At 48.8% G+C, this 24,454-nt stretch overlaps 1 protein-coding gene across 1 annotated transcript; it reads right to left on the reverse strand.

Moving 5' to 3' along the window:
• Window positions 1–713: 713 nt before the first annotated feature.
• GBX1 (gastrulation brain homeobox 1) lies at window positions 714–18,448 on the reverse strand. Its single transcript, XM_058298005.1, is given in 3 exon segments — window positions 714–1,267; window positions 17,623–18,230; window positions 18,327–18,448. Coding segments are annotated over 3 exon segments (1,284 nt in total).
• Window positions 18,449–24,454: the final 6,006 nt, after the last annotated feature.

The following is a 24,454-nucleotide window of genomic DNA, read 5'->3' on the forward strand; positions in this document are numbered from 1 at the left end:
TTCCAAAGAGTAGGAAGTGGAAATGATAAGTGGGTAAAGGGAAAATAAGTGCTACATTTGGAGAATGAGGTATAGAGGTGTGAAGAGTGGGCAGTACGAGTGGAAAGGAGCAGACGTGGAGGTAGCTTAAAGGGGAGAGGATGTGGAGTACTGAAGAGTTTCTAAGGAGTCTAGCAACAGCTACATTTCATTTCTTCACATGTCCTTGTACTACAAAGAGGCAAGATGGTACTGACCCCAAGGAAGGCAGGTGACACTGAAATCTGGCCAAGGATGAGGGAACATTCTCAACCCTTCCCAGGGGGTGCAGACAGACAGACACAGACCGCTCCATATGTACAAAGTTTACACAAAATAAATAAGGAGCTGAGATCAGCTTGGCTAGGTGTCCCCTGGATGTCTCCTGCCCCTGTCAGAAGCTTCCAGGGCTCCAGTCACAGGACCTCTCAGGTCCTCGGCATTTATTTTAGAACCCCACCCCTGCCCACAAGTCCACCTCAGTCCCTAAGGTGCCTCAGCAATTAGGTGCCAAGCCCCTTTAACCCAAAGCCCCTAGTCTTGAGGGCCTCAGGGGGCTCAGGGCCAACGGTCTGCATCTCAGTTCCCAGGGGCCCACCGGAGCTAGGGTAAGTGCCAGCTGGGCCGCCTCTGGTCCCCAAGACCCTAACCCGGCTCCCGAGCAGGCTCGGCCTCCCGAGTCCTCGGCAGCGCGCTCAGGGCCGGGCCCCTTGCTCCATCTGTTGGTGCTGGCTCCGCACGGCAAACCTGTTGACGTGCACAGGGATGGGCACGACAATCTTGGGGTTTCTCACGGGCTCCCCAGAGCGGCTGCTCACATTGCCGGCTTTAATGCGCTTCCACTTGGCTCGTCGGTTCTGAAACCAGATCTTGACCTGCACCTCGCTGAGCTTGAGGGCGTGGGCGATCTGCGAGCGCTCTGTTAAACTCAGGTACTTCTTGCAATGAAACTCCTTCTCCAACTCCAAGAGCTGCTCGCTGGTAAACGCTGTGCGGCGCCGGCGGCTCTTCCCCCCGGGAGCTGTCACCCCTGCTGCCACCGGGGCGCCCTCATCAGCTCCAGTCCCCAGGCTTCCCTTCAGCTTCGGTTTAGGTCCCAGAAGAGCCCCCGGTGCCCCTGCAGAACTGTCCAGGAAGCCGTCGTCCTCGCTCTCACCGCCCGAGCCCTCTTCCTCCTGCTCGCTGCCCGCTGGGTCTCCCGCTGGGGCCTCCAGCTTCTCCTCATCTGAGCTGTACACCTTCCCCTCCGCTGTGGGGAGCGAAAACCAACAGATGGGGAGGGAGAAGGCAAGGGGGAGAGAGAGGTGGGAGGAGGCACAAGGAGCCATGGGGGGGGCAGTGACGACATGAAGAGGAAGAGAGAATAGCAGGGGGAATAGATGCGGCCCAGAGAGACCAGAAGGATGGTGGGAATGGGGAAGAGGGTCAAGGGAGACAAATGGGAAGAAAGGTATTAACCAGCACAGATTTTACCACGGCAAGGTGGTTTACCAAAGGAACCATTCCCAGTCCGTGACCCCTGAACTTTCCCTCCCTCCGCAGGTCATCTCATTCTCCCTACCCCACCCCCGCCCTACCCCCACCTCCCCAGCTTCCTCCAAACCAGAGCCCAAGGACCCAGCTTTTCGCTCCTACTCCACCCCTCCAAACCCAGAGCATAAAGCTTCCAGTGTGGAAGCAGAAGGAAGCAGTGGGGGACTAGGCCTCCACAGAGCTGCTGTAGGGAACGGTGGGGCAATGGTGGAGGACTGGCTTTTGCGGGATGGACGGGAGAGCAGGGCTATAGACCTTTGTTATTCTAGGAATCCTCCTCATCCGGACCCGCTGGGAAGCTCGTCTCCTGACCTCAAGTCTATCTTCCCCTCCACAAGGCAGTAATCCCTCTCCTCTCCCTCTTCACCAGATCTGCAATCACAGCATCCCATTTCTAGATGAAACCTCAAGGCCATTTGATGCCCCCTTCCTCACTCCCCACCCCTCCCCCATCTGGGTCCCAGACGTTATTAAAGCACCTGGGAGTCTGGGAAGTTTCCTCACCATGCCCCTTCCCAGTTCTTAACCAGACCATCCAACCCAGAATGGGGCTCCCAGCCACCCACCACCTTGCCTAGTGGCCAGATTTTGCTCCCAACCACTCAGCCCCTCTGATCCCTTTTCAATCCTTTTCCTTACCCTTATTTTTAAAATGTTATCATCTCTTTTCCCACCTACCCTCTTTGCTTGGCAAGGTCGCTGGGGCAGCCCAAACAGCTGCTTTCTGCTCAAGTCCAGAATCCTAGGATCCTGAGCTTGCGGTTAGCCCAGCTGGAGGGAATATGGGAAAAGGAGGAAGAAGTGGAAACAGACAAGAGAAAACATGGAAAGGGAAGTGGTGAAAAGGGAGTTTTGACTACTTCAGTAGTGATTATTTGGAATCACAGGCATATAACATTTTTAATCTATCCATAATTCTGAAATATAATTCATTAGTGGAGCTTCTTATCCACTGAAATTTTTGTCAAAACTTCAGATAATGTTTCACAAATGTTTTCAGTATTTTTGGGCTTCACTCCCTTGTTTTCTGCCTAAAGGACCAATAAACAGTGCAATGACCACAAGTCAAAAGACAACCAAGCAAAAGGAGAGAGAACAAGAAATAATCAGCTCCTTTCTGAGAGTTTCCTGGGGGGGGGGGCAGTTCTGAAATGTCTCTCAGAATGCAGCTACGCCTACCACGTATCACACGTACACTCATAAGCACACTCTCAGGTGGAGAATACAACTCAAAGTAAATTCATGGAAAGGTGAAATGCTTTACAAGAGACCGTGTGTATGTGTACACAACATCGTTGCGGAGCTCACCTGATGCCCCTCTCCCCTACCACGTCCCCAACGCCTCCTGCCATGAGGAACTTCCCTCCAGGCTACCATACCAGCCCAATAACTTCCCACGCCCCGCCTTCCTCCCAGAGGTGCCCTTTCCTCTCCCGGATGCCGTCCACACCCACTCCTTTTCACCAAGAGCCATTTTTACATTTCCCTTAGAGGCCAGGTTGCTTTCCCCATGTCCTCCATCTTCCCTCTCAGCCTCCTCACACCTCAAGGCTCTTTTTACCACCATCCTCCCTTTTCTTCCTTGGAGCATTTCATTCTTTCTCTAATCCTCCCCTCGCCCAGTTTTTCCCAGTACTCCTATTCATCTTATCCACTGAAAGTCTTCACCATCCGTCATTCTTTTTTCTTTTTTCTTTCTGTCTAAGGAGGTACTGGGGATTGAACCCAGGACCTCGTACATGGGAAGCAGGTGCTCAACCACTGAGCTACATCCACTCCCCCCTCACTCTCTCTTTAACAGCGTGCCCAAACTTCACTAGCACCCACATTCTTATATTGTCCTCAGATAAACCGTCTATAGGTAATGCGCACCTCATCCAGATCACCCCTAGACACCTCATGCTTTCTCCCTTCTCTCACCTCTAGCCAAACCATCTTGCCTTCTGTAAGATTTGCATCCTTGCTTTCCTCCTTCATTTCACACACACACACACACACACACACACACACACACACTATTTCCACCGCCATAGAACTCACTTGTGTCCCAAACCAAGCTCACCCTGTCTTCCCATCTCGGTTAATAATGGCAACTCCATCCTCCCTGTTTGTCAAACCAAAAATCTTGATGGAATCCTTCAGTCCTCTCTCTCACGGCCGATGCCCAATCCCTCAGGAAATTCTATTAGTGCTACTTTAAAAATCTGTCCAGAGTCTGAGCTCTTCGCACCACCTCCTCTGCTTCCACACTAGTCCAAGTCACCATGTCCCTCACCTGCTTCATGACATTTTCTCCTAACTGGTTCCATCCTGCCCCTCTTCAGTACACCCTTCCCTCTGTTTGGAATCCTCTTCACCTAGGTGTTTGCAATGGCTCCTTCCCTGCCTCCTTCAGGTTTTTATCACTGAGACCTCTCCTTACCATCCTTTTAAAAGTAAAAGCTCCAGGACTCCTTATTTCCTTTCTTTGCATTAGTTTTTGCTATAGTCTTGATTTTAGTGGCTGTCTTCCTATTAGGATATAAGTTCTGTTAGGGTAGGGATAGATATGTTTTATTCACTGCTGTACCTTCAGCATCTAGAAAAGTACTTGTCCAGAGTAGGCACTCAATAAATATTTCTTGACTAAATAAAAGAAACCATTCCCAAGCTCTCTCCCTTTCTTTTTCACTGCTATCCCCTCTCTTTTCCTAACATAGTTCTGACAACCCCACCCTCCCTAGCTCTGGGACCCCTAATACAGCCTCTCTGTGAATATTATCCTACTCATTTTTCCAATGTCCTCTGATCACACATTGGGTGGAGAGGAACCAGTATGCAGTGGAAATCTATAGGATCTTATCCTAAAAGAAATGAGGAACTATTATTACTACATCCTCTAACTTTAATTTTAAAAACATAATAGGCAGTAAAAAAAAAAAAAATTTTTTTTAAAAGCTTGTTAAACTCAGCCCAATGTCAGTCACCATCTTTTAAACAGCTGCTAGAAAAGGCAGAAACTGGATTTCAGGGCTTGAAAGATAAAAATCATTTAGCACAGTTCTAAGCACCAGGGGGTGGGTGTCCAATAAATCTAAATTGATGATGATTGAGATGAGGCTCCCAGGTTCCTTGAGTTGGCAGGGCCCTCGTGAGATCTTATCATCTATCCCCCTGCCTTCAGACAGATTTCCTAAAATTAAGCCCACGCACGCAAGCCACCTTCAGTGCTGTGTGCTTTTCAAGCCACACAAGGAGCCTCCTTCTGTTCCTTGTCGGGGTGGAATGCTAAGTGGCAGAGGCGAGAGTTTCTTACCCACCAAAAGTCTTGACATTGAGGACTTTGATAAACGACTCTTGGAAAGAGGTGGGGTGGGGGGTGCAGCAGAGATGTACCACAAAGGGGCCAGGACGCAGGGGCACGCCTCAGGGGAGCAGAGAGCGTGCTGGGACTGGGACTGCCACCCCGGAAGTGGAGAGAAGGGGAGGCCAGAAACAGGCAGAAACTGGGCAGGAGAGAAGTGGTGCCAGATTGTGGCAGAAATCAATGATTCAGGAACTCGGGGAAACCAAAAGGGCTGAAAAGTTTAGAGAAGGGAGATATCTTCTCTAAAGGGGGGGATTCTGCATGATTTTTCTGTAAACCTACAACTTCTCTGAAAGAAAAAAAAATCATAAAGGATAACTGGAAAAAATCAGATGGAAGAAGCATAAACTTTTTTTCTCACACGCTTGTTTATTTTTAGTAGAACGAGAATTTAATATAAAGTACACACTCAAGACCGGCGTGCGGGAACGCAGGGGTCGCCTCTCTTATGTTAAACACCTCTACATTTAGCCCCCAGATTTAGTTAATTTGGAGAAAGCAAAACATTTTGGCCCAGCATTTGCTTGTCGTGCCACCAAGAGAAGGGGCACTTTAGAACACAATACCGGAACTGATGGAAAAATAAACCGAAGAATCGGCTTTGCAATACAGTAGTCCAACCCTAACAAGACAGCAACCCTGAAAGGGCTGAGGTGAATTCCTTAGTGTTTTTTCTTGAATTAGCTAAGAAAGAAATGCAAACTATTTTCTTTTATCCAATTTAACAGTAAGGATAATCAAACAATATAAACAAAAATTGCACATCGAAGAATTTATCTTTTAAAAACTGACAGAAGTGAATCTTTTGACGCAATTTCTATCTGCAAAATTGGACTTAGAATAATTGGACTTGGTGGATAGAGTGTCCATAAAAGCAAATCTTCAATTGCAGACGCTATACTTGCTTGATACGAATAACACAAAAAAGGAACCAACTCGATCAACAAAACAAGAATGTATTGAAAATTTTATATGGAAAATGATGATTCTGATGAGAATGTCAACAGAACAAAAAATAAAAACTTTCAAATTGTAAATAATTTGTCTGTGCTAGGTAGGTAGTCCAAACAGAAGGGTTCTGTCCTTTGTGTACGAAAACAACATTACGAGTACTAAGAAGAATATATTGAGTTTCTAGCTTGTTCTCTATGGGCAAGTCTGGAGCTGAAAAAAAAAAAGTTTGGTCTCTGGCCAGGGGATTTATAGCAAACAGCCGGGTTCAGGTGAGTTCTCCTAGTGGGTGCTATTAGCCTAAGAACCTGAAGTCACAAGATTTCAAACCTGATCACTTGAAAAATTCATGCAGGTGGGTTCAGCCCACCCCAGAGGGCAGGGTGCGCCCCCCCCCCCCACTCGACCACGTGGGTGGGAGCCCGGGGACAGCGACATCGCTCCAGAGACAAGAGTCGCGGGGTCTTGGGAACGGGTCAGGGCAGGCTGGGGAAGAAATCAAGGACCGAAGAACCCAGGGCGGAATTCTCCAACAGAAAGGCTGGAGAGCCCCGGCCAGCACCACCTAGAGGCCGCGTCCCGCGGTGACAGCCACCGAGGAGCACGGCACCGCCGAGGGGTGGGAAGGATCGCTTGAGACCCCCCCACCCACGAGGACTCACAGCGCCCCTCCGCCGCCCCCAGTCATCCCCGCATCACAGCTCCTGCCCTACTAGAGCGTATCTGAAAACCATTAACTAGACAAAACAACGAGTCTTTATTATTCGCGGAGGAGAAGCCCTTCCCCCATGGCTCTCAGTTCTGACGTCCCTTCCCTCCACTTTACAAACTTCGGCTTAAAACTTCTCTCAGACACTCTCAGGAAAGGTTCTCCCCTCCCCTCGCCTTCCCAGGATGATCCCTCAGGATCCTCCAGTTCAACTACTCTTTTTTTCTTAGTAAGTACCGTTTTAAGTACTGTTTGGGTCAGAAGGGGAGGTGGGAGAAGACAGATCACCCCTCAGACAGAGGCCTGGTTTGCCAGCACTCCCATTCCCATTTCACCACCACGTCCAATACCGAATTACTCCTGTTCTGATCAGAGTCTGTACTTTTTCCCCTCATTTACAGCAACCAGTTCGCTTTGAGTTTGTTTTTCACTCGTCCCCATTAATTCCATGCTTCCATGATGCTACTACTCATTCCTGTAATTTTCAGTAAAATAAGGGAGATTTGTTTTCATTTTCTCTCTTGCCACTCTTCCCATTACTCTTTAACATTCTTTACTCCAAAGCAAAATAGAATATTCTCTACAGCACTGCCCATCCAGAGCCCCCTGGCACTTTTATGACAAGTTCAGAGCAATTTCTCCCATGGCTCCAAGTGCAGATCTCCTTTCACCCCTTGGTAACACTGCTAGCGTGACTTTTAACTTAGAAAACATGTTCACATTTATTATCTTATCTTCAAGCAACTCACTGAAGTAGGGTCGATCGATTATTAGTAGTAAACTTATTTTCAAGTGGAAAAACCAGAGTTTCAGAACCTTTAAATGATTTTCTGAAGTCATACAGCTATGTCTAGAATAACGGTCTCCTAAATCTCCAGTTAATGCTTTCCAGTAAAGTATCTTCTCCTCCCCTCCCATTTGAAGCAAAAGTCCTCTCCTCAGGGAAGGGGATGTGGCTCAAGCAACTGAGCTCCCGTCTACCCCACAGGAGGTCCAGGGTTCCATACCCAGGGCCTCCTGGTGCAGGCAAGCTGACCCGCATGGCAGTGTGCTGACCTGTGCAGGAGTTGTGCCCTGCGCAGGAGTGCTGACCCATGCAGGAGAGCTGGTGCAGCAAGATGATGCAACAAAAAGAGACACAGAGGAGAGACAATAAGAGACGAAGCAGACCAGGGAGCTGAGGTGGTGCAAGAGACTGAGTGCCTCTCTCCCATGCCAGAAGGTCCCAGGGTTGGTTCCCAGAGCTGCCTAAAGAGAAGACAAGCAGACACAGAACACACAGCGAACGGACACAGAGAGCAGTGAGTACAAAACAACGAGGGGGTGGGGAGAAATAAATAAATCTTTAAAAAAAAAGTCCTTTCCTCAGATGTCTCATTAGTAAATAACCTCCCCATCAAATCCAACTTTAGAGCTCATTCCTTTCACAGTTCTTTCTTTTTTTAAAAAGATTTATTTATTTCCCACCCCCACCCCCACCCCGGTTGTCTGTTCTCTGGTCTATTCACTGCGTCTTCTTCTTTGTCCGCTTCTGTTGTTGTCAGCAGCCTGGGAATCTGTGTGTTTTTTTTGGTTGCATCATCTTGTTGTGTCAGCTCTCCATGTGGGCAGCGCCATTCCTGGGCAGGCTGCACTTTCTTTCGCGCTGGGCGGCTCTCCTTACGGGGCGCACTCCTTGCACTTGGGGCTCCCCTACGCGGGGGACACCCCTGCGTGGCACGGCACTCCTTGCGCGCATCAGCACTGCGCATGGGCCAGCTCCACACGGGTCAAGAGGCCTGGGGTTTGAACCGCGGACCTCCCATGTCGTAGATGGACGCCCTAACCACTGGGCCAATTCTGCCACCCACAACTTTGTCTTAATCACTGATATCTTCTAACGTTCTCTGAGAAATTATTATTCCCATCGAAGAGGATTCATTCTCCAACGGTTACCTTTGTCCTTCAACAGGCTATTTTTTCTCATCATTCTCCAAAACCAAATATCCACCAGGTCTTTCTTCAGTTTTTCCTATCATTATTTGTATGATGTAATCTGTGTTATTCTCTTTTTTTCAGAAAAATATTTTCTCATTCATTAAATAATATTGTCAAATCATGGGGAAAGTTTCACTTTATTACTGATTTTCTCTAGCTTCTGGTTTTTAACTTTCTCCCTTATCCCTTAACAGAGATTTTTTTTTTTCCGGAGGTACCAGAGATTGAACCCAGAACCTCGTACATGGGAAAAAGGTGCTCAACCACAAACCTCATCCCCTCCCCAATGGGAGCCGATTTCCTCGTTTGTTTGTTTTTAGGAGGTATCAGGAATTGAACCTGGGACCTCACACATGGGAAGCAGGTGCTCAACCACTTGAGCTACGTCTATTTCCCAGAGCTCTTTCTTATTACAGGAATCAGAGTGACAAGACAGCCTCATTAAGAAATGAAAGTTCTTCTACTTTCTCCATCTCAATTTTCCTCCTTCCAGAACTCTCTTCAGAGCTTCACAGTCACCCCTAGGACTACTGAGCTAGCCAGTGGGGAAAGGCTTTCCTCCCAGCACTGAAAGGGAGCTGAGGGAATATACTTATCTTTCTTCCTGGTTGTGCCAGGCATCTATTTCGAGTTCATTTCTGTCTGCCCAGCGCCCCTTACCTCTTTTGTGCAATAGCAGCACCGCTTCTCTTTGCTCAGGACAGCATGGGGCTGTCCATCGCATGCCTCCACCTTGTGACCACAGCGGGGCACAGGACCTAGATGTGGCCAATCCCTGGGACCCGGCGAGGCAAGTTCATCGCACTCCTTCCCCAGGATGTGTTACACGCCAGAATCCCCTGACCCTAACCTGGGACTACAAAAGCTCAGAACTCTTTATGCTTGTGTCCTCCACTAAGGCTCACTAAATGAAGGAAGCTGTCTAAAAGAAAACGAGGCTTTAGACAAGAGAGAAGCCAGTCAAGAGTGAGAAAGACCTGACAACACTGTTTGCGTTTCTGGGTCCACTCCTGTACTTTGCAGTTACATGAATCTATAAATCCCCATTTTAGTTTAAATTGGAGTTGCTCCTTTCACTTGCAACCCAAGGAGTTCTAAGTAAATACAGTGATGCTCCTTGAAGTGACAAAAATCTCAGGGACTGTAGGGTAAGTAAGCCTCTCCACCTCTCTCCCACAACTCACCCATCCAAAATAATGTTTCTACATTACCTGAAATTAGTCACGTTAACACACCTAAAGTTCCACCACCTTGAAGTACTTAATCCACCTGAGTATGAGTTCGTTTAAGCTAGTGGCTTTGCTCCTGACATCCAGTTGAGGTCAGATACGTGAGGAAATAGGAATTTTGGTGAGGAAAGAAAAGGAGGGAGAGGTATTTTTTTTTTTATGGGGTCCAGGGGAGGCATGGCAGAGGGGACTTGGGCAGGCTTCTGATTTGCAGAGGATGCTAAAATGTGAGGCAGGGAAACTGAAAAGGAGGTAGAAAGAGCCAAAGACAAAATTTACCCCTATTCTTTTCAGCACAGTGTTCTAGCATTCTGATGTATATCACAATTTAGCACTATATCACCACTCCCAGAAACATTTTTATCCCTATCGGTACAGATAGTGCCATCCCTCCTACATGACTCCTAGGAGAGATGTCTTTCCCAGCTTAATTCCTGGGAAAGCTCCCCTCCATGTCTAGTACAATGACAATAGCGATGATTTCTTGCACACTGATTACTTTCAGTATGCTGTAAAAATCCCTTTTCAGTTAGTCCTTAGAACAATTCTGTGAGGTAGTACTGTTGCCCTTACTTTACTGATGAGGAAACCAATCACAAAGTAAGTGGCAGAGCCAAGACTTGTACCCAGATTTGTTTGCCCAAAGCCCATGCTCTTTTCCTTTGTGCTACGTGACATCTCTTAAAAAGAGACTGAATTCTAATGGTGCCCCATCATAAATACTGTCACCATCTAGAGAAGAAATATAGGAGTCCAAGGAGTTCAATCCACAAGATAAGTTTTCTTTTCATCACTCTCTGTCAGGGCACTGCTTCCTTCCTCTCCAGGTAAAGTCCGTCACAATTGATCTGCTGATTTTTTGGCCTAGACAAGACCTCTTCCCACCTTCACCTAACATTTTTCTGTCTCATTGGTATGATGGCTGCACCTAGCCTCGGCTCAGGTAGCACCTCCCCAGTCTAGGTGACAAAGGGTTTTCAATCCCAAAGCCCAGCCTCGGTTGCACCTCAGAATCACACACCCCAGGATGCCTCCTCCGCCTTAGCGACCAAAACAAACTCAGCTCCAAAACCCACAGGCTTTCCCTCCCTGTGCTCCTTTGCTCAGGATACCTTTATTTTTTTTAGAGACAACTCATTAAGAAAGGCACCCTTACTGATAAAAACAGAACTGTCGAGCTGGCAGTGAGGGATCACCCTCAAGTGGAACCTCTATCTTACGGATGAGGACGCAAAGCCACAGAGAGGTGTGCCCTGGCCAAGGCCACTCAGTGACACACTTGCAGCACTGGAGCATCACTTAGAGGATCGCCACCGTCCATCCCAGTGTGTGGCACCTGCTGCCTTCCCTCTCAGGATAACGGCACCTTCCTCACTCCTTCTGGTACTTTTCTGTATCACTTCTCTTCGCATTGCTCCCAGCACAGAGTTCCATCTTCTCCATGGCTTCCTTGTAATACCGTCTTCTCCACTGTTTGGTCGGGGAATCCGTCTCCCATTACTCCCAGTTCAGAAGTATTTTCCTGTTTCTCCTAACCCTCGTTTCTGACATTGTGCTTTTTCTTCATACCACTGCCCTCCATTACTTCCTGTAGTCCCCCTGCTTCTAACACAGATTTTTCATTTCATCACTTGAAGATTATTCCTTTCTCTTCCGTGATGGCTAGTGAAGACCTAACCTCATAATTACTTGCAGTCCAAGGCTGTCTCTTCCTAAAAAAAACATATTTTGGCCAGTGTGGGTCACTCTTCTATCACACCAAATCCAAGCATCTCTTCTCCTTATCACCCTTTCTCCCAATTACTCCAAGCACACCAATATCTCTTCCACATTACTCTAAGTTGCTAACTTTACCCCATTGTGGTCATATTTCCAACAGAAGCCCAAACCTCCATCACTTCTAGTAGGCTTCTTTCATCCTCCTCACCATCAGAGACCTTGCACATCACCACCTGCAAAAGAGCATGCCATTCTTTCCATTCTCTCTAATACCGGGTTTCCTCTCCCCTGCATTAGATCCCAGCTTGAGGACGCTTCACCTTCCCTCTAAATAAAAGTTCTCTCTTACCTAACTCCTCACCATTCCTATTTTAGTCTTTCTTTGCACATCTACTCGATTATTTCTAGCGTTTCTATTTTCCTAATTCCAAATCAATTTCACCACAAATATTGATTTCCAAGGCAAAATTCTTGCCCAAAGCTTCCTACTGTAGCATTACTCTCAAAGCAAAGCACTTTCCTCTTATTACATTCCCCCTCCTTCCCAATTAAAATATTTCTCCCTCATTATTCCAATTATTGCCTCTTTCCCATTATTACCAGTACAGACTATTCATGCCCATCACTCTGAGTATAAGAATTTACTCCTTAATCAGTCTCCCCTAATCATGTATAATCGGCATCTTCATATTTACATATGTCACTGCAGAGATCCCTTCTCTTTCCCAACTCTCCCAAGTGTTACCTTCGCTGTCATCTCAGTACTCTGTTCCAATCCGCCCCCACCCCCAAATTTTCCCTCTATCACTTCCCAACCAGGGTTTCTTAACTCTTTTTGTGCCATGATCTCCTTTGGCAGTCTGATGAAACCTATGTACCCTTTCTCAGAATAATGCCTTTAGAAGCATAAAATCAAATACATAGGATTACATCAGAAACCAATTATATGAAAATAAAGTTATCAAACATTTAAAAATGAATTTGTGATATAAGCATATGTTTATTTATTAATTCTTTAAGCAATAAGATGTCTTGCAAAACTGTAAATTTATAGAACATCGATGTTATTTCTATTGGTGACAAAAATCACAGGTACTCCTGAACCTATCATGTTTTGTTTTGTTTTTTGCCAACACTCATAATTAAAGGAAGTGCCAATTTTTAGTTTAGAAGTTAATAACATAAAAAGATGTAATTTTGCTCCCTGTCCAAATAAATCTGCAGAGTTCCTGAGCGTGAGGCCCATGGGTCCCCTACTTTAAACTTTAGTAAGTAGAATAAAAATAAACTTTTATTCTACAGAATTGAAAGGACCATTGGAGATCATCTGAGCCAAAACTTTTATGTTCTAGATGAGAAATTGAAGTCTAAAGAAATTACATGACCAAATCTTCTAGAGTGTCTGGACTATACTCATCCCCTAATAGATACACACAAAATGTTAGCTGAACTGAAACCAAGTGACTTGCCAAGAGTTACACTGTTTCTAAGTGGCAAAGTTGAGGCTTGAACCCATATGCCCCCACTCCTAAAAAAGCATTCCTTCAATCACATTAAGTTAATGCAGTGGTGGCCTTTCTATAGATGTTGGTGTAACAATTGCTCTCACTGTATGCTCTTTGCCAAAAATTCTAGGTTTCAATTCAGCTAATATTTTTATGCCATTCAGAGTTTACTGTTCTCTTCCTAATACATGAGGACTCCACTCTCTGTTCCAGTTTAAAGCTCTTCTCCCCATCACTTCCAGGAAAACCTCCCTTCTGTTTTTAACAAAAGCCCCTGAATCGACATCACATTATCATTTCCTGTTTTTCCTTCATAAGTAAATATCATATCTCGACAGTCATACCTACTCAGAAATTAATTGGTGGTCACCTAAATGTTCTCTAGCTACATTCAGGTGCTCAGCTTATAAACCAACACTCGAATGGCCTGCTCCCAGAACCTTTCCCTGGTATCCTTGCATGACTTCCATTATCTTTGCCAATCTCTATTCAGAAATTACCAAATCTTTTCCTGTTTAGTTTTTCTTTAGTAACATTCACTACAATGAAAGCTCCTAGGTTTTTCTCATCTTGTTCTCTTATTTTCTCTATCACCCCAGCTACAGATGTCTTCTTTTCTTCACCATGCCCAGCACGGGCATTAGCTCTCATACTAATCTTTCACTGTATTTTTTATCACCCAGCCAACAATTGTATACAGAGCGCCAGCCATCCCTCATTTCTTAAGCTTTTGTTTTCAGGCAATCCAGCCCTTCTCTTCCAGGATGAAATTGTTGCTTTAGATACCCCCAATTTAAGGCTTTCATCTGCATTTTTCCAAGAGGACACCTCTTTTCACCCTTTCCCCAGGAACAGCATCTTCTTCACCCAGCATGTCTGTGATACAGCTCTGCACACCTTTCACCCAGCAGGTGAGTTTCTTTTACCCTCGGTCAGCTCTCACAGGCACACCCACACACAATTATATTATTTCTGCCCCATCCCACCCAAAGCAGAGTTGTTTGTTTATGCCATTCAGAGTTTACTGTTCTCTTCCTCATACATGGGGACTCTACTCTCTAGTCCAGTTCAAAACTCTTTTCTCCCCATCACTTTCACATGACTCTGTCCTTATGAATCTTCTAGATCTGGAATGTTGAATGTGGTTGCCACTAGCCACATGGGGCTAGTGGCCACTTGAAATGTGGCTGGTCTGAAAATAGATGTGCTGTAAGTATAAAATACACACTGGATTTCAAAGCTTAGGACATAAAAAGGATTTAAACTATCTCAATAATTTTTATATGATTAATGTTAAAATGGCAATATTTTGGACATGTTAAAAATGTATTATTAAAATTTATTTCATGATTCTTTTTGCCCTTATTACTACTATTATAATTGCTACTAAAATTTTTTAAATTACATATATGGCTTGCATTATATTTCTATTAGAAAGCACTGCTCTGGCTCATCTATTGATTTGTACTTATAAATTGTCCTTACTAATTCAAAATTCTCTCCTTTTTTATCACTCCTAGCAAGATTCCTCACAATTCCCCAAGCTCCTAGCCTAGGATTCTTTTCATCTACCATTCTCAGTACTTTCTCTATCCCATAATTTCTGTACACTATTTCTTTTTACCTGCAAATTCGACTTCTCCCCCTGCAATCAAATTTAGTAATAAAGTTCTGGTTTTATCCTCATCAATCTAGTAGAGAGTGGATATGTGTCTTAACTCTCAGCAAATTAAAAAAAAATTGTCTCTAATTCTTATACTCATCATTCTCCAAAATGGCCTATCTTCATTAAAATTTCATTTAAAGGGGCAAGTAAATTGTAGAACGCCAAACAAATGTAAATTAAGAATAATCTCAGACAAATGTCACCTAGTCATACTAGGACAGGAATTCCTCCTCTGGCATTTTAAAGGCAGCACTCTCTCCAAACTTTTCTAATCTTGAGATTTCAATCCCATTATTCTCAGCAGAGAACTCTTATTTCACTCCAAGTATTCTAATACAATTCCCAAAACAAAGTATTCGTTTTCCAACCATTTACAGTGTGGGTCATGCATCATCATTCCCCAGTTTGATTTTCTGTCTAACATTTCTGGAATTACATTTTCTTTCTTTCGGGAAAAACTCAAGACTGGGAAGGTGGAGAGGAAGTTGGGAGAGAGTTTGTACTGAGAGTGATGAGGAGCAGCAGTCATATAAAATCTCTCATGCATTATTCTCTCCTGACGTTTCTACTGACTTCTAACCTCCTTACTGCTTGGCCCCAGCAGCCCCACTACGAACCCTTTATTGGTATCTATTCCCAGTGTGAGTTATTACCTTCACTCCAGTAATGGCTCCAAATTCTTCCTGGGTAACAGTCTCCTTCCCATCATTCTTAGCAAAGAAATTCCTTGCCTTTACTCCAAGAACAACACAAGTCTCTTTTTTTGTTTCCAACATTTTCCTCAGATGATGATCTTTCTTTCATCATTCCATACAGATATATTCTTGTTTCCCATCATTCCCAGCATTGAAAAACCTTTAAAGAAAATGACTCCTAGTGTCAAAACTTTTTCCTGTTTCCTAGTATTTTTATTTAGCCCCCTCCCAAACCTGTCGTCGAGACAGAACTCTTTCCCACACACACTTCTGGTCGAGACGTCGTTCCCTCTTCATTTAGCCCAGGAGAGAAATTCCTTGTACATATCTCCTCCAATAGACAGCCCTCCCCTGTCTCCATTACTAAGTCATAGTCTCTCTTTGCATATTCCCAGAACACTGCTCTTTCCTTGGTCCTTCCCTCTCTTCCTTTCTCCTCAATAATTCTCTACTGTTCTTCTGTTTATTCCTTTCTCTCAATGACTGATTTTATAGTCAATAATCTACCTGCTTCAGTGAAGAGCAACCATTACACATATGAGTCAAAATGAGAACCGAGCAAAACCTGAAGGGGTAGGACAAACTGCTTGTTCTCTCTTGATTTGGCATTATTCACCCTCAGTTTTCCTCCACAAGGGGTGTCAGCCTCCTGCCCCCTCCAGCTCGTCCCTTCCCCAGGAGTCTTGTCCCTCCTCCAGCTCTGTTGGTCCTATTGCTTCCAAAGCCGCCTCACTGCTGGCGAGCCTTGCTCTCTTTCTTCCTTAAAACCATCCTATTCTAAAAATCCTATTGATCCTTTCTTTGCAAGATCAGCCTACCAGTTACTACTTCCTCACCCCCAGGGCCCTTTTATCTCATGGCTATTTCCTCCCACCTTCCAGTGGCTGCTCTATCATTTCCTTCTGAGCCTCGCTGGGAGATGCTGCTCTGACTTTTGGCCTGACCGGGTACAAAAATGGAAACAACAGTTGAATCCCTGAAGCCGACATGCCCGGGGCCCAGGAAGACAGGCCCCACAGCAGCCCTCAGGATCTGGAAGAGTGATTAGCTCTTTGGACAATTTCAGGAAGGGCCCAGAATTGCCCCTCGAGGCAAAGGACACAGGCTCTTGGCTCTTTTTGCTGACAGAGTCAGCCCCCAGTCCTTCCACCTGCTAAGTTGGATATGCTGAACTGTTGCACAGAGGCAGATTCCTCCGGATTGTGGAGAAGTTTAAGTTTCAGAGACCCCCACATTTGCGAGCAGTTGTAATTTTTCTAAAAAGGGTCTACCAAATTGTATAAAATCTGGATCCGCCCCTGGATAGGAGAAAGCTTTTCTGGCTTCTAGGGGTTAAGGACTAATAAGAAGGACAGGAGGGCTCTAAGTGAGTTGATATAACCTGATTCAGTGTAATACATCCTGCCCCTATCAAGAGGGCACCCTCCCAAGGAGGATCCAAGGCTCCTGAATTATATCTGAGCTGAATCTTACCGGGTCCAGAATCTCATCTGGATTCTCCACTCCAGGCCTTTTGGACCACATCCAACCCAACTGGACCTTTGGCCTCTCAGCCTCGAAGCTAGCCTAGGTCCAGAAGGTGCTAGGCCCTCTGCCAGCCAGATGCCGTTCCCTCTTAGGCCCTCTCCTTGGCTCTTCAAGGTTTAGCTCTAGATCAGCCAATCCAGAAGTGAGCTCTACTACTAAGGGGAAGGCACAGGCACCACCACTTTAAGACCCTCCCTTTGCTCCGGCATCAGTGGGGCCCATGCACCCCGCCCTCTGGGCGTTTGGGGTCAATGCAATCTTCTCAGAAGTCAGAACATGCCTTCTCTTACTGAACTGACAGCAGAGAGCAGAGTCCAAGCTGGAAGGATTCCTTTGCCCCCACCCCTCATCCTTGGGTCTTGCTGGTGTCCCCAGGAATCGCACCCTTTGCAGCTTCTCTACTCACGGCAGTGGAGAAACATGAAGGGGGTTTGAAAAGGAGCCGCGGGGATTTTACGCTGCAGGGCTAGGATGCTGGGGGGAAAGGCATTCAACTGTAAAGGAGTGTTGGGAAGTATCTGGCGAGGCTGCAAGCACTCTTGGGACAGAGCAGGGTGGAAGCGTGCTGGGGTCTAGAGGTGCTGTGTTTGGCACGGAATTCGCAGCCGGTTTCCGCAGAACCTGCGGTCTGGGGCCTGGGGCTCCAGGGCTCCTGGCAGGTGCCGAGATTCTGCGTGAGGCTCCCGGCCGGGGCTTCCAGGTGAACGGGGCTCCCGCGCGGCGCCCGGGCCGGCCCACAGCACTTACCCGTCAGACTTGGGAAAGTCTCCGAGAAGTGCGGCGGCGGCGGCGGCGGCGGCGGGGGCTCCGCCACTTTCTCCCTGGCGGGCAGCAGCTCATCGGGTTCCAGCCCGCCCTCCGGGCGCCGGCCGCCGGGCTCCGGGTTGTTGCGCGTGGCGGCGGCGGCGGCGGCGGCGGCGGCGGCGGCGGCGAGCTCGGGCGGCCCGTAGAAGGCGTCGGGCGGCTCGGCGAAGCTGGGCAGCGCGGTGGTCAGCGCCACCATGGAGGGCACGGCCTGGCCCAGGCCCGCGCAGAAGGTGTTGGTCAGGCGGCCGGCGAAGGAGGCCAGCGGGGCGAGGGGCGGGAGGCCCGCGGGCAGCGGCGCGGGCGCCAGCGCCTGCGGCAGCACCAGCGGCCGGTAGGGCATGAACATGGGGTAGCCGGTGTAGAGTAAGTGGCCGGAGCGCGGCGGGGGCGGCCCGATCAAGGAGTCGATGGAGAAGGCAGTGCCCTGGGCGCCGCCGCTGCCCCCGCCGCTGCCCCCGGGGGCGCCGCCGCCGCCGGGTCTCTGCATCGCGCCCGGAACTGCGGGCGCCCCGGGGCGCTCCCGCTCCGGCGCCGCCGTGCGTCCCGGGCTGGGGCTCGGGCGCCTTCGCCCCGCGGCTGGGGAGCCCGGCGCCCCCGGGTTGCGGCGCCCGGCGCGGAGCGGGCTCCCTCCCTGGCTCCCGGGCCGGAGGTGGCGGCGGGGAGCGGGCTCGGCGCAGTGTGGCTCCGGCGCCGCGCTCACTCTCTCTCATAAGGAGGGAGGGGGCGGGCGGGCGGGCGGGCTGGGGGTGTCGCCCTCCGGACTCATCCATCTTCCTCAAATTACGCTTCACTTCCTCCCTCCGCCCGCCGCCGCCGCCGCCGCCGCCCGGCTCCCGCTCCGTGCGCAGAGCCCGTTCCCAGCGGCCCGGCCCGCCCGGCCCGGGACCCCGCCCGCCCTCGGCCCGCCCCCCGCGGCCCAACCAACTATTATTAATGGAGATTGATGAGGCCGGACACCGCCGCTTTGTGAAAGTTTGCGGCGGACGAGAAGGCGGCGGCAGCTGCTGTGACGGTCCCGCTCCCGCCACCCGCCCCGCCCCCACCCCGCGCCCACCCGCCCCGGGCTCGGCCCGGGCTCGGAGGGCGCGCGGGCAGCGGGCGGCCCGGGGGCAGGCGGGGCGCGCGGGGCGCGCGGGGCGGCGCGCGGGCCGGGGCGGGCGAGGCCAGGTGGGAGTCGGCGGCGCGGCAGGGCGGCCAGGGCGGCCGGGCCACCGAGGGGCCAGCCCCCCGCCCGCCGGACGCCGCCCTCGGGGGGTGGGGGCGCCACGCGGCCGCGGCCTGCGGCTTTCCTTCCCGCCCCCCCCCCCGCCCCCGACGCCGCTCTCCGGACCCTGGAGCGGACGACTTGGCGGGGTCCGAGAGCAAGTCCCGGGCGCGGTGGACGGGACCGAGAGTCCCCGCCGCCCTCGGCACCCTCGGAGCCGCCGCGCGCCCGCCGCCCTTCGGCGCAGCCCGCTTGCGGGGAGCGAGCCCGCGGAGACTGCAGGGGGCGCCGCTCCGCCGCTGGGCGTCGCGGCTTTGGGCCACTCGGCTCAGGTCCCTTTTCCTCCTGTCATTTCTTCTCCACCCCATTCCATTCTTTCTCCTGCTCTCGGCTCGCTTGGCATTAGCTCTTCTTCCTCCTTCTCTCCTCCATCACCAACTTCCTATTCCCTTCTCCACGCCTCTGTGGTACCTCGAGTTCCCACACTCTGCCAGGTACTTACCATTCCTCTCACCTTCCCCTCCATCTTCCTCCCATCCTTTCCATTCTTTTCCTTTCTCCCACGCTTCTTCCCTTTGCTGCCCCATTTCTATTCCTAACCCTCTCGTTTTAAGCTTGTTTCCATCTCTCAGTCCCTATCCCGGCTTGTCTTAGTCTTCCTCCCCCCTGCCCCCCTCCTTTCTCGCCTTTATCTGTAGCTCTTGTCTGTCTGTCTTCTATCTGTCTGTTCTGTCTCCCTCCCTGCGCTCTCCCTCTGCTCTGCTATTAATTTCCCTGATTGGCTCCCCGGCTGCAGCGCGTGATGAGCCCTATTCATTCCGGGGCCTGACACTCTCGACCTGCCCTGGCTGATTGCTGGGGGCCGGCCCGGGCGTGCTGATGAGCCCCGAGGGTCAGCAGCGCTAATTATCCGCTAATTGCGGGTGACTCTGCTCGCCTCCCCCATTCTTAGACACCGAAATAGTGGCGCCTTTTACCCTCCCCCTCCTCCTGATTCCCAGCAGTGGAGTTGTCAATCCAGAGGCAAAAGTCATGGGCACTGTGGCTTGACAGGAGCGTCAGGTCAGTAGGCAAGAAAGACAGAGGCCACAGTCAATAGAAGAAGGAGGATCCGAGCGTCAGGATGTAGAGTGAGCTGGCCAGGTAAGTGAGGGTCTTCCGGTCACTAGGAAACCGAGAGTCAGGTGGAGCTGGTGAAAATGAGGAATATCAAAGCCAGGCTTTGATAGGAAGATGCTGTCTAGATAGGGGAAATTATTTGGGTCAGGTGAGGAGGAGAACCTAGACCAAGGAGCCCGAGACAGGGCAGGGCAGAGCAGAGACAGGACAGGACAGAAGGCAGCTCTGGAATCCAGTGGCATTTGTTCACATCCAGAGTGCTGGGTGGCCTAATGCACAGCACTGAGGTGACCGTCAGGCTGATTTATTAAACGTCCGCACCCTGGAAGCCCCATCACTAGAGTGGACCTGCGGAAGAGGTATGACCCAGGAAAGGAGCTTTCTTTCATTATGCCTTGACTGACAATTCATCGGTGAGGTGAAAGGAGAGGAGAGTGTCATTTCCACACAGTCCTGGTCTACCTGGGCTCTAAGAGAGGAGCCTGGTGGGAAGATGTCGGCATGGAGAAAGAGGTGCCTTAACTTAGGCCTGGGACCCCACTTACTGGTGGACTCTAGGACCTCCTTGCCTAAAGACGTTCTTCAGAACAGTCTTTTGTTAGATTTGCCAAGCACTTCATGGTACAATGTGGAAGACCAGACTTCAAAAGTGTCTTTACTTAGAAAAGGACAGATAAAGAAAAATTAGCTGACTGAATAATCAAATTGGGCTTGGCAAAAAAAAAGTGTGTGTTACTTAAACAATAAGAGGTCAAAGTACTGTACTCAGTTTGATGGCTTTACAGTGTTGGATAGTAACAGAGGCTTATTGACTTGATGACTTATTGAGGGAACTTTGGGCTACAATAACTGAAATTAAAACTGAACAGTCATTCACAGCACCAAATAAGGCATGAAAAAAAAAGTCATTTAAAATTTTTTCATTTACCCATTCCCCCCCCAGGTAATAAAATCATATAGTACAAAAATCCAAAAGCTCAGAAGGATATATAGGGAAACATCTCCCTCTCACCAATCCCCGTCCTGCAGAAAAGGGCCACTTTAATAAGCCTGTCACTCTGGTGGGACAGAGTAGAACATTTATTGTCAAGGACTCAAGGTGAAAGACCCTTCTGATCTTGAAGATGCATGTCATCCAGCTCAAGCCAAGGGCTTATTGTCCAGAATTATACTTAGTACTGTGGGATTCTCAGCTCAGGCCGGCACAGAGAGTACAGGCTCAAAGCCTTGGTGCCAACATATCCCAGTGGGCCACCGATTCTGAACTGAGGCAAAGGAAACCTCAGTGACTGTGTATTGACTTGATACGGGGTATGTTTGTTAGATGCTGTATTTCATAGTGTATTTAAATCTTAACAGTGTTACTGTACACTTCCTTGCCATGCCGGGATCATGAAGTTGACTTGGACAGTCCTTGACATTCACTAGCTAAAATGGGATAAAACCCCTCACACACACATAGTACCCTCTCCCTGCCCCTTTCCTGGACCATGAACTGAGGCAGCATGCAAAAAGAAAAAGCACCGGATCTAAAATAAAAAGACTTAGAATCAAATTCCTGTTCTGACTCCTTATTGGGTAAGGCGACCCTCGTCTCCTCTTTGACTTAACTTCTCCATCTGTAAGAAAGGGCTATTTACACCTGCTCTGCCTAGTCCAGGAGCTGCCGTTAGGATTAAGTGAATATTAGGAAATGCCTTTCAAATGCATTAAACGGACAACGAACAGCAGAGCGGCCAAGAATGAAACGTATCTTCCCCCGAAGCAGAAGCGCTCCAGAAAACTGCTTCTCGCTCTCCCATCAGTACCAAGGCCAGGGACAGTAGCCCTGGACGCTCCTTTATTTACCAGGAGAGAACTCCGTGGTTCTCTCCCCCTCAATCCCTGAACAGGGCCACTGTGGGCAAGAACTTCATCTCATTGTCTAAAATGGAATTCTAAAAGTGCTTCTTTGGTTGTCCACACGCCCCACTCTCACCACCCCACCGGTTTGTAAATGCTCCTGATGGAGGAATTTTACGGAGGAATTTTACTTTGAATCCACCCTCCCCAGTTGTGCCCATCTCCGAACCCCATCATCTGCTTTCCACTTCATGGAAATGGAAACCAGCACCTAGGGTGCTAATAAAGAACGAAGTATTTTCAAATCAAAGCCAGCAGAGCTCTTTACCTCCGACTCCACCTTATTGGCGGGAGAGTCCTCTCTGTCCGCGGGCACCCTCTCCTGGCAGCAGTGCGCAAGTGCAGCCACCGCGAGTGCGGTGCGGAGCGCTGCAGCGCCCCCTGGTGTTAGCCCAGGAGACTCGAGGGCAAAGGCGTAGGACCAGGTGAGGGTCCCAGGGCGAGGGCGCTGTGGCGCTTCTGGGTACTTAACCGGGAGTGCACTGATTGGGTGGGGATCGTACACGAGTGCCTTGAAGTCTAGTATGTAAGTGTGTGGGTCCATGTCTGTTTTTCGTGTCTGGGTACTTGAACCCGGTGTATCTGTTGCATTAAATGTGTGCGTACGTGTGTGCATACGTGTTTACAAGCAGATAGGTTGGTGGTGGGGAGGTCCGAGCCTCCAGTGCAGGGCGGAGTCCTCACGGAGGCGTGAAATTGGTTTGGAGCAAACACATTACGGAAAGCAATTACCGGGGAGAGGTTCTGGGCCCGCGGGACAGCAGCTAGGAGGCTGGGGAGGAAGCTCCGGGGCTTGCAAGTGTGTCTGGAAGTCTAACCCCAGGAAAGACCTGGCCTAACACTACCCGGCTGAGAGAACACTTCAGGTTATGCCCCTTTATACTGACCACTCTACACCGCCTTTCCTTCTCCCCTCCCCTAAAAAGGCATCCCACTAGGATGCAATGCTCTCTAGACCAGGTCAGAAATCTCCCTCCTCCGTACAACTTTAAGAGAGCCAATCCCCCCACCCCATTCTGTGAAGTCTTCCCAAATCCTTGTCCCTGTCCCTGTTCCTCGGCTTCCTCTTCCTGCCCTCAGTTCCTGCTCCTACATTTATTTATTTAGCATTCATTTCATTGTTCCTTGTGGGGTTTTTTGTTTGTTTTTTGAGGTACCACGGGCTAGGGATTGAATCCCCGACCTCGTATATGAGAAGCTGGCACTCAAGCACTGAGCCATATCGGGTCCCCTGAGTTTTTTTTTTTTTTTTCGTTTCTTTTGCTTGTTGTTTGTTTTTGTTTTTTCTAGGAGGCACCGGGAACAGAACTTGGGATCTCCCATGTGGGAAGCAGGCTCTCAACTGCTTGAGCCAAATCCACTCCCCTGTTCCTTATTTTTTTTAAAGATTTATTTATTTATTTACACACACACGTCTGCTCTCTGTGTCCATTCGCTGTGTGTTCCTCTGTGTCTGCCTGTATTCTCATTAGGTGGTTCTGGGAACTGATCCTGGGACCTTCTAGAGTGGGAGAGGGGCAATCATTCTCTTGCGTCATCTCAGCGCCCTGATCTGCTGCATCTCTTATTATCTCTCCTCTGTGTCTCCCTTTGTTGGGTCATCTTGCTGTGCCAGCTCTCCGTGTGGGTCAGCACTCCACGTGGGCTAGCTCACCACACAGGCCAGCTTGCCTTCACCAGGAGACCCTGGGCATCGAACCCTGGACCTCCCATATGATAGATGGGAGCCCAACTGCTTGAGACAAATCTGCTCCCCTGTTCCTTGTATTTTAACTAGTTGTCCACACACTCCTTTCTCAGACTGGACTGAAAATTCACTAAGGGCAGGAAGATATCTCATTCACAGTGGAATATCTAGTATCTAAAATCTGGGACTCAGGAAGCATAGAATGAATTAAATGGATGGGATTAAATGGAATTTCTATCAAAATTCATAAACAAGACTACTCTCTCAGGAAAGCCATCGCCTTGAGAGTCAGGAGTTTCTTAGAACAGAGCTTTAAACATCTTTCATAAACCGATTGCCACATTTATATTCCTAAACCTGCCCTTGCCTCTGGTTTCTTGCCTGTCTGCCCCTCCACCCCAGATGGCTCCCCCATCTGTCTGTTCATTGTCTCTACTTGTCTTCTTTAGGAGGAACCAGGAACTGAATCCGGGACTTCCCATGCAAGAGGCGGTTGCCCAACTGCTTAAGCCACATCCTCTCCCTGCTCTTTGTGCCTGCTCATTTGTCAGCTTGTTGCATCAACTCATCTTCCTTAGGAAGCACTAGGAACCAAACCCAGGATCTCCTATGTGGGAGGCAGATGCCCAAATGCTTGAGCCACATCCACTCTTTTTTTTAAAAGCAGTTTTATTGAGATATATCCATATACCATACAACTATCCAAAGTATATAATCAATGGCTTTTAGTATAATCATAATGTTGTACATTCATCACCACAAAAAATTTTACATCAATTTCATTACTCCAAAAACAAAAACTCCACACCCTTTAGCAGTCACCTCTCAATCCCTCTATCCATCCCTGGCCCTACATAACC

This window comes from Dasypus novemcinctus, chromosome 5 (assembly GCF_030445035.2).
Source record: "Dasypus novemcinctus isolate mDasNov1 chromosome 5, mDasNov1.1.hap2, whole genome shotgun sequence".
Classification (NCBI taxonomy): domain Eukaryota; kingdom Metazoa; phylum Chordata; class Mammalia; order Cingulata; family Dasypodidae; genus Dasypus; species Dasypus novemcinctus.